This window comes from Panulirus ornatus, chromosome 19, assembly GCF_036320965.1.
Source record: "Panulirus ornatus isolate Po-2019 chromosome 19, ASM3632096v1, whole genome shotgun sequence".
Classification (NCBI taxonomy): domain Eukaryota; kingdom Metazoa; phylum Arthropoda; class Malacostraca; order Decapoda; family Palinuridae; genus Panulirus; species Panulirus ornatus.
In genome coordinates this window covers 57195193-57212795 of record NC_092242.1, presented here as the reverse complement: position 1 = coordinate 57212795, position 17603 = coordinate 57195193, and the positions used below count along the sequence as shown (strand labels likewise).

Sequence of the window (17603 nt, the reverse complement as noted above, 5' to 3'; positions counted from 1 at the left end):
GTTTAATTTGTTTATGGATGGGGTTGTTAGGGAGGTGAATGCAAGAGTTTTGGAAAGAGGGGCAAGTATGAAGTCTGTTGGGGATGAGAGAGCTTGGGAAGTGAGTCAGTTGTTGTTCGCTGATGATACAGCGCTGGTGGCTGATTCATGTGAGAAACTGCAGTAGCTGGTGACTGAGTTTGGTAAAGTGTGTGAAAGAAGAAAGTTAAGAGTAAATGTGAATAAGAGCAAGGTTATTAGGTACAGTAGGGTTGAGGGTCAATTCAATTGGGAGGTGAGTTTGAATGGAGAAAAACTGGAGGAAGTGAAGCGTTTTAGATATCTGGGAGTGGATCTGGCAGCGGATGGAACCATGGAAGCGGAAGTGGATCATAGGGTGGGGGAGGGGGCGAAAATTCTGGGAGCCTTGAAGAATGTGTGGAAGTCGAGAACATTATCTCGGAAAGCAAAAATGGGTATGTTTGAAGGAATAGTGGTTCCAACAATGTTGTATGGTTGCGAGGCGTGGACTATGGATAGAGTTGTGCGCAGGAGGATGGATGTGCTGGAAATGAGATGTTTGAGGACAATGTGTGGTGTGAGGTGGTTTGATCGAGTAAGTAACGTAAGGGTAAGAGAGATGTGTGGAAATAAAAAGAGCGTGGTTGAGAGAGCAGAAGAGGGTGTTTTGAAATGGTTTGGGCACATGGAGAGAATGAGTGAGGAGAGATTGACCAAGAGGATATATGTGTCGGAGGTGGAGGGAACGAGGAGAAGAGGGAGACCAAATTGGAGGTGGAAAGATGGAGTGAAAAAGATTTTGTGTGATCGGGGCCTGAACATGCAGGAGGATGAAAGGAGGGCAAGAAATAGAGTGAATTGGAGTCATGTGGTATACAGGGGTTGACGTGCTGTCAGTGGATTGAAGCAAGGCATGTGAAGCGTCTGGGGTAAACCATGGAAAGCTGTGTAGGTATGTATATTTGCGTGTGTGGACGTGTGTATGTACATGTGTATGGGGGGGGGGGGGGGGTTGGGCCATTTCTTTCGTCTGTTTCCTTGCGCTACCTCGCAAACGCGGGAGACAGCGACAAAGTATAAAAAAAAAAAAAAAAAAAAAAAAAAATATATATATATATATATATATATATATATATATATATATATATATAAAAATATATATATATATATATATATATATATATATATATATATATATATATATATATATATATATATATATAAAAAGTGGGGAAAAACATGTCTTTTGGAGCATTTTGAGAATAAAATGCCCAAGGTAAAAGTTAATATCAATAGCAGTAAGATAAAATAAAAAATACAATACTGGAGTAAGACAACAATGTTGTTTGCCGAGAGTGACGGGGAGTTGCAGACGTTTATAGACATGTTTTACAATGTCAGTGTAGGCATTTGAAGATAAAAGTAAAAGCAAACCAATGCTGTTTAAAAGGAAACAGAGTGAAAGTATAGATCCTGTAAAACATTAAAGAAGAAAGTGTACTAAATTGTGCAGTGAATATGGGGGAAAAAGACTTGGAGATACAAGAGAATTAAGTGTTTAGGAGCTGTCTTGGGTAAGTTTGGGAACATGGAATGAGAGATATGGTAGAGAGCAGAGCAGAGAAGAAGATTCATTGGGTCCCTTAACAGATTAATGATGGGTAAAGGTGTTAGTATGGAAGTAAAGAGAGGATTAAGGGACACCATAGTCCTCCCAACCCTGACTTATGCAACCAAAACAAAGACATGGAAATAGTCACAGATGCTAAGAAAATGAGATATTTAAGACCATGTGGTGTGAATAGAAGGAATGAAGAAATAAATGGAGTGTATGAGAGATGCAGAATGGCAGGGAATACAAGAGGAATGGATTGTGGAGTGGTAGAGTGGGTGAAACACACTACTTGGAAGGGATTTGAACATGTGGAAAGAGAGCAAAACTGGGAGTTTAAAAGGAGAGTGCATGATAGTACAATTAAAGGGGCTGGTGTGAGAGGAAGACTGCCTGTGACATGGGCAAATAGGGTAGAAGATTACGGGAGGGAGAGAAATGACGGAAGAATGCATGGAATTGAGTGTACAGGGGAGGCATGTAAGGACAGGGATAGGTGGAGACCCTTTTGCTGGCCACCCCTTGATGGGAGTTCCCAGAGGGAACAGGCATCAGAGATACTGACAGAGAGATGCAGACCCACCTTCATTAAGAATCAATCACCCACTTAGCTTCCTGCTATGTTCTTAGCCACAGGAATAAAGTATTTACATAATCTCAGGTACTTTACAAAATTCAGCTTAAAAGATGTCTTGTGGAATCTATTATCAAATTCAATATAAAGTAACTTTCACTGGTCTTTCCAACTACTGACCTGGGGGTTGGAACGAGGAGTGAGTGGGGTGTGTGGAGAGGAAGAGCTGTCCGAGCTATAGCTGTAGCTCTGAGCTAAAAGACGACTCAGAGGAATGCTGGGATCAACACCAGGACCACCACTCTAAAAAGAAAAATAAATCAGCCAAAGCCAAATTAACTATAAACTACTCTGATGCATGAAAAAATAGCTTAATTATATCAAGATGCCCTAACCTCTATATTTGAGTTTATTACCTCACTAACTCAGATACAAATCAGTCATCACTGTTAGGTGTGTACTAAGTCAAACATGAGGCAAGACCATAACGCAGGAGCCTCTGAAATCATTGCACTAGTGTTGCCCTTGGCAAGTGGCTCGTTAAGGGCAAGGTACAAAATACTAAAAAGCAGCACTGGACCTCATCAGTTATGGTGACTTTTGCCATGGCCACCCCCTTGAGAGAGTTCCTGATGGGAACAGGTGTCAGAGATACAGACAAACAAACCAATTCAAATGTAACCACAACTGTTCGCCCTTTTGTCTTGACTATAACCTCCAATTGATTATCTTTCCTTTATCGTATAAATCACATTTAGCAGGCCCCTAACCTCCATCAACCTTTCAATGTGCATTTCCTCATTTGTTTTCCTTTTCTTCCTTTAATGTATAATCTTCCAAGCTAAAATTTTTTTATTTACATCTATCAACCTCCTGCTTTTCAAATCTTTCTAATTTTGGTGTTATCCACTTTTTCAGCTAGATCCCCAAATATGGATGTTTCAAAATGTGTGCATCTCGCTCTCTATATATAATGTCTCATTCAACAAGCAAAATCTGATCCAATGTGTTCCATACTCTTCCAAGTCATCTATCTATTAGCCCAAAACTTCCTTGTCTACTTCATTTATAACCATGCATATTCTTTTGACTGCTTTGCTTAATTCACTGTGCACCTCTGTGTCATCATGGATCTAAGCTCCGCTCCACCACTCATAATGATGTTTCAGAAATTGCTCCTTCTAAACTTCCCTGCTCTCTCTCTCTCTCTCTCTCTCTCTCTCTCTCTCTCTCTCTCTCTCTCTCTCTCTCTCTCTCTCTCTGTCAGTCCTTTTATCTATCTGAATAGCTAATGATATTGACTCAATAGATTCTGAAAGTGTTTTTGGTCCTTTCCTCTATCTGCTCTATCTGATTGGTTGTCAGTACTGCTCCTGCAATTTCCATTCCAAAATAGTCTTTAGATAAAAGTAGTAAGGGGGGGAATTTTTTTTTTTTAGGCAGGAGCATTAGGTAGCATTACTAGGTAGGAATATTAAGAAGGCAGTCAGAAGGAACATTAGGTAGAAGCCTCTGCAAACACTGCATCAGAGCTGCCTTCTGCCAGTGGCCTGTTAAAGGTGGGGCACTGAGGGTAAAGAAAGGGCACCGAAGTTCACATCTCTGAGGGAGTTCCAGTTGGGAACAAGGCATCAGAGATATCGAGATAGATAGAAGCATTCTAATATCTGGGAGTGAACTTGGCAGTGAATGGAACCATGGAAGTGGAAGAGAGTCATACAAAGGGGAGGGGGTGAAGGTTCTGGGAGCCACGAAGAGTGTGGAAAGAGAGAACATTATTTGCAAGATCAAAAATGAGAATGTTGGAAAGAACAGTAATCCCAACAATATCATATAGCTCCGAGGGAAGAGCTATAGATATAGTTGTGCGGAGGATGGTGGATGTATTGAAAATGAAATGTTTGAAGACAATGTGTGGTGTGAGGTGGTTTGATCGAGTAAGTAATGAAAGGGTGAGATTTGTGGTAATAAAATAAAGTGCAATTGAGAAAGCAGAAGAATGTGTGTTGAAATGGTCTGAGCATGTGGAGAGAATGAGAGAACAAAGGTTGCCAAAGAGTTTACATTTGTCAGAAGTGAAGGGATACCAAATTGAAAATGGAAGGATAAAGTGAAAAAGATTTTGAGCTATCAGTGCCTCAACATGCAGAACGGTGAAAGGTGTGCATAGAAGAGTGAATGGGAACGATGTGGTATACTGGGGTCAATGGGTTGTCAATGGACTGAACCAGGGTATGTGAAACATTCAGGGTAAACCCTGGAAAAGTCTGTGTGGCCTGGATGCAGATAGGGAGCTGTGGTTTCCGTGCATACACGACAGTTCATGTGGCCTTTTTTCGTCTGTCCCCTGGTGCTACCTCGCTGATGCAGAGGTTGGTGATGCTTTTCCTGTGGGGCAGGGTGGTGCGGAAATAGATGATGACAAACAAGTACGAATATGTACATGTGTATATATGCATATGTATGTATATAAAAAAAATTTTTTTTTTTTTTTTTTTTTCTTTGTCGCTGTCTCCCGAGTTTGCGAGGTAGCGCATATATAACAATATATATGTATATATCGCTGCAAAGCATGGGCTATGGATAGGGTTGTATGGAGGAGGGTGGATGTGTTGGAATGAAATGTGAGGACAATATGTGGTGTGAGGTGGTTTGATCGAGTAAATAATAAAAGGGGTAAAAGAGATATGTGGAAATAAAGAGTGTGGCTGAGAGAGCAGAATGGGGTTTGTTGAAATGGTTTGGACATATGAAGAGTGAGTAAGGAAAGATTGACGAAGAGAATATACGTGTCAGAGGTGGAGAGAGCAAGGAGAAGCGGGAGACCAAATTGGAGGTGGAAGGATGGAGTGAAAAAGATTTTGAGCGATTGGGGCCAGTACATGCAGGAGAGTGAGAGGTGTGCAAGGGGTAGAGGGCATTGGAAAAATGTGACATACTGGGGTCAATGTGCTGTCAATGGACTGAACCAGGGCATGTAAAGCATCTGGGGTAAACCATGTAAAGGTCAGTGGGGCCTGTGGTTTTGGTGCATTACACATGACAGCTAGAGACCAAGTGTAAACGAATGTGGCCTATTTTGTCCTTCTTCCTGGTGCTACCTCACTGGGAGGGGGGTAGTGATGCTATTTCCTGTGGGGCAGGGTAGCAACAGGAATGGATGAAGGCAAGCAAGACATACATATGTATATATATGTATGTCTGTGCATGTGTATGTATAGGCTGATATGTATACATATGTATATGTGCGTATATGAGTGTTTATGTATATATCCATGTATACGAGTGGATGGATAATTCTTCACCCATTTCCTGGTGCTGCCTCGCTGACATGGGAAACACCAATTATGTATGTTAATGATAATAACAACAATGATAATAATAAAATATATGATACAGCGCTGGTGGCTGACTCGGGTGAGAAACTGCACAAGCTGGTGACTGAGTTTGGTAAAGTGTGTGAAATAAGAAAGCTGAGAGTAAAGGTTATTAGGTACAGCAGTGTTGAGGGAAAAAGTCAATTGAGAGGCAAGTCTGAATGGAGAAAAACTGGAGGAAGTGAAGTGTTTTAGATATCTGGGAGTGGATTTGGCAGCAGATGGAACCATGGAAGCGGAAGCGAGTCAAAGGGTGGGGGAGGGGGCGAAAGTTCTGGAAGCGTTGAAAAATGTGTGGAAGGTGAGAACATTATCTCGAAAAGCAAAAATGGGTATGTTTGAAGGAATAGAGGTTCCAACAATGTTATATGGTTGCGAGGCGTGGGCTATAAATGGAGTTGTGCAGAGGAGGGTGGATGTGTTGGAAATGAGATGTTCGAGGACAATTATGTGGTGTGAGGTGGTTTGATCGAGTAAGAAATGAAAGGGTAAGAGATGTGTGGTAATAAAAAGAGTGTGGTTGAGAGAGCAGACGAGGGTGTTTTGAAATGGTTTGTTCAGAGGAAAGATTGACAAAGAGGATATATGTGTCAGAAGTGGAGGGAACGAGGAAAAGTGGGAGACCAAATTGGAAGTGGAAGGATGGAGAGAGATTTTGAGCGATTGGGGCCTGAACATGCAGGAGGGTGAAAGGTCATGCAAGGAATAGAGTGAATTGGAACAATGTGGTATACCGGGGCCGATGTACTATCAATGGATTGAACCAGGGTACGTGAGGCATCTAGGGCCTAGATGTGGAAAGGAAGCTGTGGTTTCGGTGCATTATACATGACAGCTGGAGACTGAGTGTGAACGAATGTGGCCTTTGTTGTCTTTTCCTAACACCCTAATGCTACCTCGCACGCATGCGGGAGGGAGGGGGTTGTCATTTCATGTGTGGTGGGTTGGCAAAGGGAATGAATAAAGGCAGCAAATACGAATTATGTACATGTGTATATGTGTATATGCCTGTGCATGTATATATATGTATACAATGAAATGTATAGGTATATATGTGCGTGTGTGGACATGTATGTATATACATGTGTATGTGGGTGGGTTGGGCCATTCTTTCGTCTGTTTCCTTGTGCTACCTTGCTAATGCGGGAGACAGCGACAAAGTATAATAATGTATGTATATGTACATATATGTGTAAATGAGTGAATGTGTCTCTTTGTTCCATGACACTACCTTGCTAATGTGGTAAATGGCGATTTAGATATTGTCTATTAGATTTTTTTTTTTTTTTTTTTGCCGCTGTCTCCCGCGTTTGCGAGGTAGCGCAAGGAAACAGACGAAAGAAATGGCCCAACCCACCCCCATACACATGTATATACATACGTCCACACACGCAAATATACATACCTACACAGCTTTCCATGGTTTACCCCAGACGCTTCACATGCCTTGATTCAATCCACTGACAGCACGTCAACCCCGGTATACCACATCGCTCCAATTCACTCTATTCCTTGCCCTCCTTTCACCCTCCTGCATGTTCAGGCCCCGATCACACAAAATCTTTTTCACTCCATCTTTCCACCTCCAATTTGGTCTCCCTCTTCTCCTCGTTCCCTCCACCTCCGACACATATATCCTCTTGGTCAATCTTTCCTCACTCATTCTCTCCATGTGACCAAACCATTTCAAAACACCCTCTTCTGCTCTCTCAACCACGCTCTTTTTATTTCCACACATCTCTCTTACCCTTACGTTACTTACTCGATCAAACCACCTCACACCACACATTGTCCTCAAACATCTCATTTCCAGCACATCCATCCTCCTGCGCACAACTCTATCCATAGTCCACGCCTCGCAACCATACAACATTGTTGGAACCACTATTCCTTCAAACATACCCATTTTTGCTTTCCGAGATAATGTTCTCGACTTCCACACATTCTTCAAGGCTCCCAGAATTTTCGCCCCCTCCCCTACCCTATGATCCACTTCAGCTTCCATGGTTCCATCCGCTGCCAGATCCACTCCCAGATATCTAAAACACTTCACTTCCTCCAGTTTTTCTCCATTCAAACTCACCTCCCAATTGAATTGACCCTCAACCCTACTGTACCTAATAACCTTGCTCTTATTCACATTTACTCTTAACTTTCTTCTTTCACATACTTTACCAAACTCAGTCACCAGCTTCTGCAGTTTCTCACATGAATCAGCCACCAGCGCTGTATCATCAGCGAACAACAACTGACTCACTTCCCAAGCTCTCTCATCCCCAACAGACTTCATACTTGCCCCTCTTTCCAAAACTCTTGCATTCACCTCCCTAACAACCCCATCCATAAACAAATTAAACAACCATGGAGACATCACACACCCCTGCCGCAAACCTATATTCACTGAGAACCAATCACTTTCCTCTCTTCCTACACGTACACATGCCTTACATCCTCGATAAAAACTTTTCACTGTTTCTAACAACTTGCCTCCCACACCATATATTCTTAATACCTTCCACAGAGCATCTCTATCAACTCTATCATATGCCTTCTCCAGATCCATAAATGCTACATACAAATCCATTTGCTTTTCTAAGTATTTCTCACATACATTCTTCAAAGCAAACACCTGATCCACACATCCTCTACCACTTCTGAAACCACACTGCTCTTCCCCAATCTGATGCTCTGTACATGCCTTCACCCTCTCAATCAATACCCTCCCATATAATTTGCCAGGAATACTCAAACTTATACCTCTGTAATTTGAGCACTCACTCTTATCCCCTTTGCCTTTGTACAATGGCACTATGCACGCATTCCGCCAATCCTCAGGCACCTCACCATGAGTCATACATACATTAAATAACCTTACCAACCAGTCAACAATACAGTCACCCCCTTTTTTAATAAATTCCACTGCAATACCATCCAAACCTGCTGCCTTGCCGGCTTTCATCTTCCACAAAGCTTTTACTACCTCTTCTCTGTTTACCAAATCATTTTCCCTAACCCTCGCACTTTGCACACCACCTCGACCAAAACACCCTATATCTGCCACTCTATCATCAAACACATTCAACAAACCTTCAAAATACTCACTCACTCACTCTTTTATGTGTTTAGTAATTTCTGCTGACTGTTCATACCCTAATACATCCAGGGAAGACCCATTAAACTTTGTGCATTTCTTTAAATGACTTCATCTTTCCCTTTCACTAAATTGGATTTCTGTTTCTCCCTAGTCTTGCATCTTTGCATGATCCTTGAAATGCTTCCAGTTTTTTATTATACCTCTGGGTGTGTTACCCTCTGATCTTGCTCCTCAAGTTCACATAACATCCCAAAACATTTGCTTTCTGACGTTTCCATCTCCAGTTTCTTTCTTGCTTTCATACCTCACCTTCGTTTCAGGTAAATTCCTGTAACCAAGTCCATACTAGCCACTCTTGGCTCAAGCAGTGACAGAAGTCTGAAACTGTCCCCCCAAAATAATAACAGTAATTACGCCAGCTAAAGAAAATCATTCCAGAAACATGGAGAATTTAGACCTTAAACTGACAAAGAGTGTTACCACATCCACTTACATCCATTCTCAAGCTGCCATATGTAATGCACCAAAACCAAAGCTCCCTTTACACAACCACGCCCAACAGACCTTTCTATGGTTTATCCCGGACACTTCTCATGCTCTGGTTCAGTGCACTGACAGCACATCAATCCCAGTATACAAAATTATTCCACTTTACTCGATCCCTTGCATGCCTTTCTCCTTCCAGCATGTTCAGGCCCCAATCACAAAATCTTTTTCACTCCATCCTTTCATCTCCAATCTAGTACCCAACTCTCCTTGCTTCCTCCACTTCTGAAACATATATCTTGTCAAACTTTCCTCAATTATTCTCATCATATACCTAAACCATTTCAGCATTCTCTTCAGCTCTCTCATCCACACTTTTAATTACCACATCTCTTACACTCGTACTTAATCACACCACCTCACACCCAATATCGTCCTCAAGCACTTCATTTCCAACACATCCACTCTCTTTCACACAGTCTTGACAATAGCCCATGCCTTGCATTCTTATAATATCATTAGGACTACAATTCCTTCAAACATACCTAGTTTTTCCCTCCTACGTAACTTTCCTTCCATCCATACTTTAGTAATCCCAGAACTGTCACCCCCCTAACCCAATCTATGACTCATTTCCACTTCACTCTCTGCCTGGCCACTACCAGGTATCTAAAACACTTCATTTCCTCCCAGTTTTCTCCATTCAAACACTAACTTGCCCCTCAACCCTGCTAAACCTTACAACCTTGCTTTTATTCATATTTACTCTAAACTTCCTCCTTTCACAAACTTCCACTCATTTACCAACTTCTGCAGTTTCTCACTTGAATCTGCCACCAGTGGCGTATCATCAAACAACTGACTTGCCTCCCAAGCCCCCTCATCCTCAACAGAAAGCATGCTTGCTCCTCTTTCCTAAGACTCGCAATCTGCTTCCCTTGCCACCCCATCTATAGCCAAATTAAATCATGGTGACATCACACACCAAGGAATTTACATCCATTGCTACTTGTGATATCAAAAAAATCTATCCTGAAGCAGCTGGAGAGATTGATATTACTGAAATCTTTAATTATTTTGAACACTTGTATTAGCTCACCTCTAAATGTTCTCTTTTCTAAGCTAGATAAATGCAATTATTTTATTGGATTTCAAAAGAATGATTTCTTAGGCCAGGAATCATCTTGGTAGCTTGCCTCTGTCCTGTCTCCATTCTGTCTATGTCTTTCCTAAAGTAGGGTGACTAAAACTGGGCCCAACATTCCAGGTGATAACAGTGAGGTGTAAAGACCAAGAATAATTTCCCCAAGACAAATTCGAAAGCCCCACTTAAGAATATTGCTTCTTTCTTTGCTTTCCTCATTTACATTTTGTAGCTCAAAAGAATTCATATTGTAGCTTGCCTTTTCCTTTTTAACTTCCAATAGGTAAAATTTTATATCTATCAATATTAGAATTCATTTGTCAACAACTAACCCTGTCCATTAATGTGTCAGTTTAAAGCTGCAAATGTTCAGTTTCTGTTGTAAATTTACTTCCCAACTTATCAACATCTGCAAATTTAGATATCTTACACTGCAGCCATTCATCAAGATCATTAAAACATATGAGAAAGGAGCAAAATGACTGAGGACTTGGTAAATATACACAACACGAACAAATTCATAAAGCTGTATGATCGTATAGAATGTTAGAGAGATGGGGCCCCACAAATGTAAAACTCTCTCTCTGAACAGATCAAATATGCAAATACACATATACACAAATACCGAACTAATATCTAATCACTAAAACCAAAAAAATTACTACCTAATCACTAAAAGCAAACTAAAAAACTGACACTCCCTACCTTAACATAACACACTGAACCACAAAGCTCAGGAGAACCAACTGTGGTGCAAGTTAAGGAAGATCAACACCTGTGCCAATCCATACCACACACATGACAATTCTGACCCAATCTAATTGCATCCCATCTCCCAAAAAATGCAAACATAATTATGAAACTAATCTAAAAAAATTATTTAACTGTAAATCCTTACATTTCACATTTCTTAACCAAACAGCTTTCATAATAATTGAGCTTCTTGCCTTCTATGTACCATTTTCAAACAACAAAGTCATACTTCCTGTATCTAAGAATATATGAAACAAGGTACATATCATCAAAGTACACCTTTACCTGCACATTTTTCTTGGGTCCAACTGGTGCAAGATCACCAACACTTCCTTCTGTGCCATTCATCAGTTCTGTCAACATTGCATCTGTAATAATGCCAAATGTAACATTGTAAAGTAAGAAACAAGATGTAAATTTATACACATAACCATCCTCTACTCAAAATATTTTACAGTATGCACAGTTCACTTGCCTACTTCTTACTATGCATGTTAAAGCTGTCCTTCAAACAAGCATTCAACTTCACATTTATTGCCAACACCAAAAAAGTGACTACTTTTTGGTTTCTGCATGATTAATTCCCTTCATACACACAAACTTATTGCAAATCCATACGTACATGCAGTTTTAAAAATTAACCTTACTATGCATCTTGTCTTGAATCATTATGTGCTGTGTGTGTCAAATTCAACAGGATGAAGTTGCAGTACGAGGGATAAAATTTCAATGACTTTACTTTCATCTGAAAAGTAGCAAAATATGTTACCACTTTCTCAGTTTATCGCTGAATCTAGTTTCAGATCATCCCTTTCACAGTATTAAAGTTTCTGATCCTTGCTAAGTCTGTATGTATGAAGGGAAGTAATCATGCAGAAACCAAAAAGTAGTCACTACTGTGTGAAGTGAAAAGTGGTGTTGGTAATGAATGTAAACTTGAATGCTTGCTTGAAGAACAGCTTTAACATGCATAGTAAGAAGTAGGCAAGTTAAGTGTGTGATTGAGAGAGAAGAAAAGGGTTTCTAAATGGTTTGGTCACATGGAGAGAATGAGTGAGGAAAGATTGACAAAGATAATATATGTGTTAAAGGTGGAGGGAACGAGGAGAAGTGGCAGACCAAATTGGAGGTGGAAGGGTGGAGTGAAAAAGAATTTGAGCGATTAGGGCCTGAACATGCAGGAGGGTGAAAGGCGAGGATGGAATAGAGTGAACTGGAAGGATGTAGTATACCAGGGTCAACATGCTGTCAATGGATTGAACCAGGGCATGTGAAGCGTCTGGGGTAAACCATGGAAAGTTTTGTAGGGCTGGATATGGAAAGGGAGCCATGGTTTCGGTGCATTATATATGCAGCTAGAGACTGAGTGTGAACGAATGTGGCCATTGTTGTCTCTTACTAGCGCTACCTCGCGTGGCTGCGGGGGTTGTCATTTCATTTGTGGTGGGGTGACGACATGAATGAATAAAGGCAGCAAGTATGAATTATGTACATGTGTATATATGTATATGTCTGTGTATCCCTGGGGATAAGGGAGAAAGAATACTTCCCACTTATTCCCTGCGTGTCGTAGAAGGCGACTAAAAGGGAAGGGAGCGGGGGGCTGGAAATCTTCCCCTCTCATCTTTTTTTTTTTTTTTTTATTTTCCAAAGGAAGGAACAGAGAAGGGGACCAGGTGAGGATGTTTCCTCAGAGGCCCAGTCCCCTGTTCTTAACGCTACCTTGCTGAGGCGGGAAATGGCGAATAGTATGAAAGAAAAGAAAGATGTATATATAAGTATACGTTGAAATGTATAGGTATGTATATGTGCGTGTGTGGACGTGTATGTATTTACATGTGTATGTGGCTGGGTTGGGCCATTATTTCGTCTGTTTCCTTGCGCTAACTCGCTAACACAGGAGACAGCGACAAAGTATAATAAAGTAAATACCATTACTTTTATAATAAAATCAGCCTTCTGAGTAATTTAACAATTCAGCTTTACCAAATTCAAAATATTCTACACAGGATTTTTTCAGACTAACATCCAAACACAATACGACAGATGATGTCTAACCCTATATGTGTGTCTAGAAAGCAATCCTTCAATACTAAATTAGCTTGAAACAAATGCATGTAATTCCAAACCTAAAAAGAAATTAACCAGAAATAGTATTGTACAAATCTTAGTCTTGACATCTAAAATTATTCATACTTACCACCAAGGTAGCACATGCCATTTCCTCCACACAGCTCTAGCCTTGCAAAATTCCTTCATACACACAGCTATAACTTAGCTTTGTACTACATAACATGGAAATTGATGATAATCAACATACACACCAGCAAAAAGTGATCATGCAATGAGGACACGAATAGGAGATTGAAGGAGAAATTTGCTCCGAGGATATATAATCATGGAAACTTGTCAAAGTTAAACAATTTCAAAAACATAAGGATAATGCCATTCCGTAACCTATATATACATGTACACCAAAGTTACAGTGTTTATTGAAATCTACAGTGATAGAGCATGGATACCTTTAGCGTTGAAATGTTACGGAGGGCTTGAGAGATAGTTCAAAAGATACAGTTCAATAGAAATCATCAAAACACAAAAACTTGGAATGGACCATTGGTGAAGATCTATCATCAGAAGGCCATCAACCTTGTACGAGTCATATGACAACAGTGTACTAAGAGTAGTTTGCCACTTCACAATTAATTCTTGAACAGACCATTTATGGCTCAAGCCAAAAGAAATGGCCTTCTAACTTGTAGAGGCATCCCACACACCGATTCCAAGGGCAAAAATTTTTTCATATACTGGTCAGTTTATGTGGACATCATGAAATACTGTACAAGACCAGCAACCTCATGTCATACGATAATTTTTGAAGCTGTGAGCTTTTAGAAGACAATACAGGGGCTCCATGATTTATGTATGACTCAATATAAGGATATTCAACTTTACACAAAATCTCCCATATCTCGGTATTTTGCATGGAAATTTGTGTCAAACACAACATGCACGGAAGACTACAGTGGTAGGATGCATTAGGCAGGAAGAGTCTTCCCAAAGTAATGAGTTTAACTTAAAAGACACTACTAAAGTGGTTTCATGCATATCTCTGCCACAGAGTTTCAAATTTTCAATAACTTTTATTGCAAAATTCACACTCATTTCTAAATCTCAATGACAGGAAAATCACTCAAAATGATAAGAGTGCAAACTCTTTACAAACATTAAGCAACTGCTTTAAAAGTGTAAAACAAAAATTATAAAAAAACAACCAGTATATGTAAAGTATAAAAGAGGAAAGGATGAATATAAAAAAAGGAAAAGTAACTCTTATGAACAATGCCATGAACAAGGGGTGAACTAGAACGCTTCCATAAATTCACAGTAGCCCGGTGACTGACAGAAAGAATCATGGCTTGCTAAATTAAAACATTGGAGTTTATATACTTACTATGTAGGTCCCATACAAGCATTCCAGAGGAGGTCCCCAATCAAGTGTCATTGTTGAATTGAAAGTTAAAATTTCAAAGATGACTGCCTATAGCCCCATGATAGCATAATCTTTTCATATCCACTTCTCATTTGTATATGAAGCCAATAAAATGATACATTAGGGAAAATTTACGATTTATTTTCCAACTGAAAGCCAAGGTTCTACAGATCTAACAACTCGTTTACATCTCAGCAGTCTGAGTTAAAAGAAGCAAGACATGATTCTCAGGGAAGAACTTGGAGATCATCATGAACTTAGCTGGAGAACAGCAACTTCTAAAATAAGATGTAATTCCTTTTAGTGTCTTATTTTCTGGCTTGCCTAGTATCTGCTTTACTGCAACATTATTTGAAAAGGTAGAGGCCATTCTTTTGGAATGAAGGAATGACACTTTCCTCACCAAAAGTACGTCCTTCAGATGAACAGTGAACTATTTTTCCTACCATTTCCTTTGTGACGGTACTTGGCACTTCTTTATCAGAAAGAACTTTTGAGTATTTAGAGCTGTGCATTCTTGATTGTCTCCCAGGAAAAGGATGACCAATGCAATTGTTGAGCAAAGGTAATTGCAATATGCCTTGGCAGACTGTTGAGCTTAGAACCCTTGTTCATAATTCTGGAAACAGAGTATCTTCTGTTCTTCAAACTGTGACTGTGGTCTTGCCTGTTCCAGGCCTAACGCCATCCATCTCTTCAAAACTGGCCACAATCCTTTTGTCTGCAAAGTTTTGCAAATCTGCTTGGTCCTAAGGCATGGATATCTTTCTTTTACTTGGAAATGAATCAGAACTTCTGTAGCTCATCTCTAATGCCATCAGGTTGGTCTTCATATACAATAAGATTCACAGAATCCCAGCAAAAGCATGAACAGTGGTCCAGTGTGAAGAACTTGGGGGTAAGTATCTAAAATACATGGCCATCAACTGGATCAATTGGAATGGATTAATTTAATAAAAAAAGACAACTTTTATTTTTTTGCTAAAGCAGCAGGGTAGCCAAGGTCCTAAACAAAGCCATCCCATTAACATATACACGCAAAGAGTCTGGCTTTGGCGCATTACACAAGACAGCTACAGACCAAGTGTGAACGAATGTGGCCTTTTTTGTCAATTTTCCTGGCACTACCTCACTAAAGTGGTGGGTAGCGATGCTGTTTCCTGTGGGGTGGAGTTGTAACATGGATAGATGAAGACAGCAAAGAGGCTTCTAGAAAGAATGGACTTCCTTAAAGACAGCTTGAGGCACTCCAAAGCAAGTTTCTAGCACTGACAGCATTAGAAACTCTAGTCTCAGCAACCAAATGTACGACGATTTAACCCCGGGAGCATCACATGCTTATACCCTCGATAAACCTTAGTTGTGTATAACCTCTGAAAACATATGGGGATGGAATTTTTTTTAGACACCGTATATCCTTCATGATTTGGTAAATGCATAATTAAAATAATTCATGGCATTAAAAATTCATGAAAAAAATAATTGCAAAAACTCACCCTGAGCAAATTTCATAAAACATCAAAAATACAGTTTTAAATTTCTGTACAGTTCTTAAGGAAACTGTATAAAGGTTTTGCCAAATGGTAACCTTCATTTAAGCATAATACTATGCAAATAGTAGATACTTACCAATGGTGTTTTTATGAGAATGGTCTGAAGAAAGGTTGCGAAGGTCTAGGGAATTGTTCAGAAAAGAGTTGATACGCATGATACTTTCCAAGTTACTGTCATCCTGTTCCGTGCTACCAACATTCAGTGACCCATACAGGTCAGCCACATCATTCTAGAAAAATTATACAAAACAGTCTGTGGTTAAGAACAATCTTTTTTTACTGCGTCATATAAAAAAACCTCAGATCAAATCATTACAAGCAAATTAACCAATGGATAGATAAGCATACTGTATTCATGAAGTAATAAATTAAGTATTCACCAGACTATCAGAACTGGAGAAAATGACAAATGAAATTCTAAAATTTGTTCAAATATAACAAAAAATATGGCATGGAATTATGAAAAATGAGGGGAATAAATAAATAAGGATAAAAAAGGGGAGAGGGGTTATGATCATAAAGTTCAACCATGCAAAAGAAATAGAAACCAATATAGCTTATAGAAACCTTGCTACAATGGAATTTTGAAAAAGGGACTGAAAAGCAAGGTACTTACCTGACATTAGGTGAGAATTCATCCATCACACACAGCACAGTATACTTTGATTACAGACATGTGTTGGAAGAAACCATTACCAGTTATATCAATTATGGAGAAAAGTTATTGATTGAACACAAACAAATGGCTCTAAGTTACTATGCAATGTGGGTGATCTTACAAATTAAATCAACCAAAAGCCTTCATAGAAAGTCTATTTCCAAAGCAATGCATGTTATCAAAAACCCTCCAAAGACACCTCAACAAACAGTAATAACCATTCCTTAGACAATTACAGGTATACTAAGGCAACATAAACACACACAATAAAGATGAGATGAGGGAAGACTACTTACAGCACAACTAGTGAGACAAAGTACAAAAAAAATAATGGGATCTACAACAAACAACTTGCATAAAAGGAACATGTATTGATTGTGTGAATAAAACTAATGCCTACAATGTAAGTCGCCATGTATACAATCAACATCTTTACCAATGATGTGCATCATCCAAAAGCAGTCACAAACAAAAATGAAATGATTAAACTGGTTTCAAGGCAAGGTTCTTTCCACAAAAGAGCACATCAGAGAGGAGCTAAATACCAATTAGAAGTGATCACTATTTATTACAAGGACACAACCAAGCTGGCTCCCAACTGATGCTGCCAGCACATACTCCAAAGCCATTCCTACATTCTAAAGTTTGAGCCATGGAGCCTTGAATGTTTTATCCTAAATTTCACCGACAAATGTTCATAATTCAATATACTGCAGACAATCTCATTCCCTCTCTCATATAATATGCATTATTTTTACAGTAAAGAGTCTACTGCTGATCTATTCTGCGAGACCAACCTCAAGGCCTTTCTTTGGGATTTTAGCTAATCTTTTCTCATAACCCTCGACACCCTTAGTTT

General features: G+C 39.6%; 1 protein-coding gene across 1 annotated transcript in view; it reads right to left on the bottom strand.

The window, feature by feature from the left end:
* Positions 1-17603, bottom strand: part of orb (polyadenylation element binding protein orb) — an 89789-nt gene that overhangs the window by 62244 nt on the left and 9942 nt on the right. The window contains exons 2-4 of the mRNA XM_071673948.1: positions 16163-16316; positions 11326-11408; positions 2367-2489 (exon numbers count right to left, since the gene is read on the bottom strand). Coding sequence (XP_071530049.1) covers positions 2367-2489; positions 11326-11408; positions 16163-16316 — 360 coding nt within the window. The remainder of the gene's footprint in view (positions 1-2366; positions 2490-11325; positions 11409-16162; positions 16317-17603) is intronic.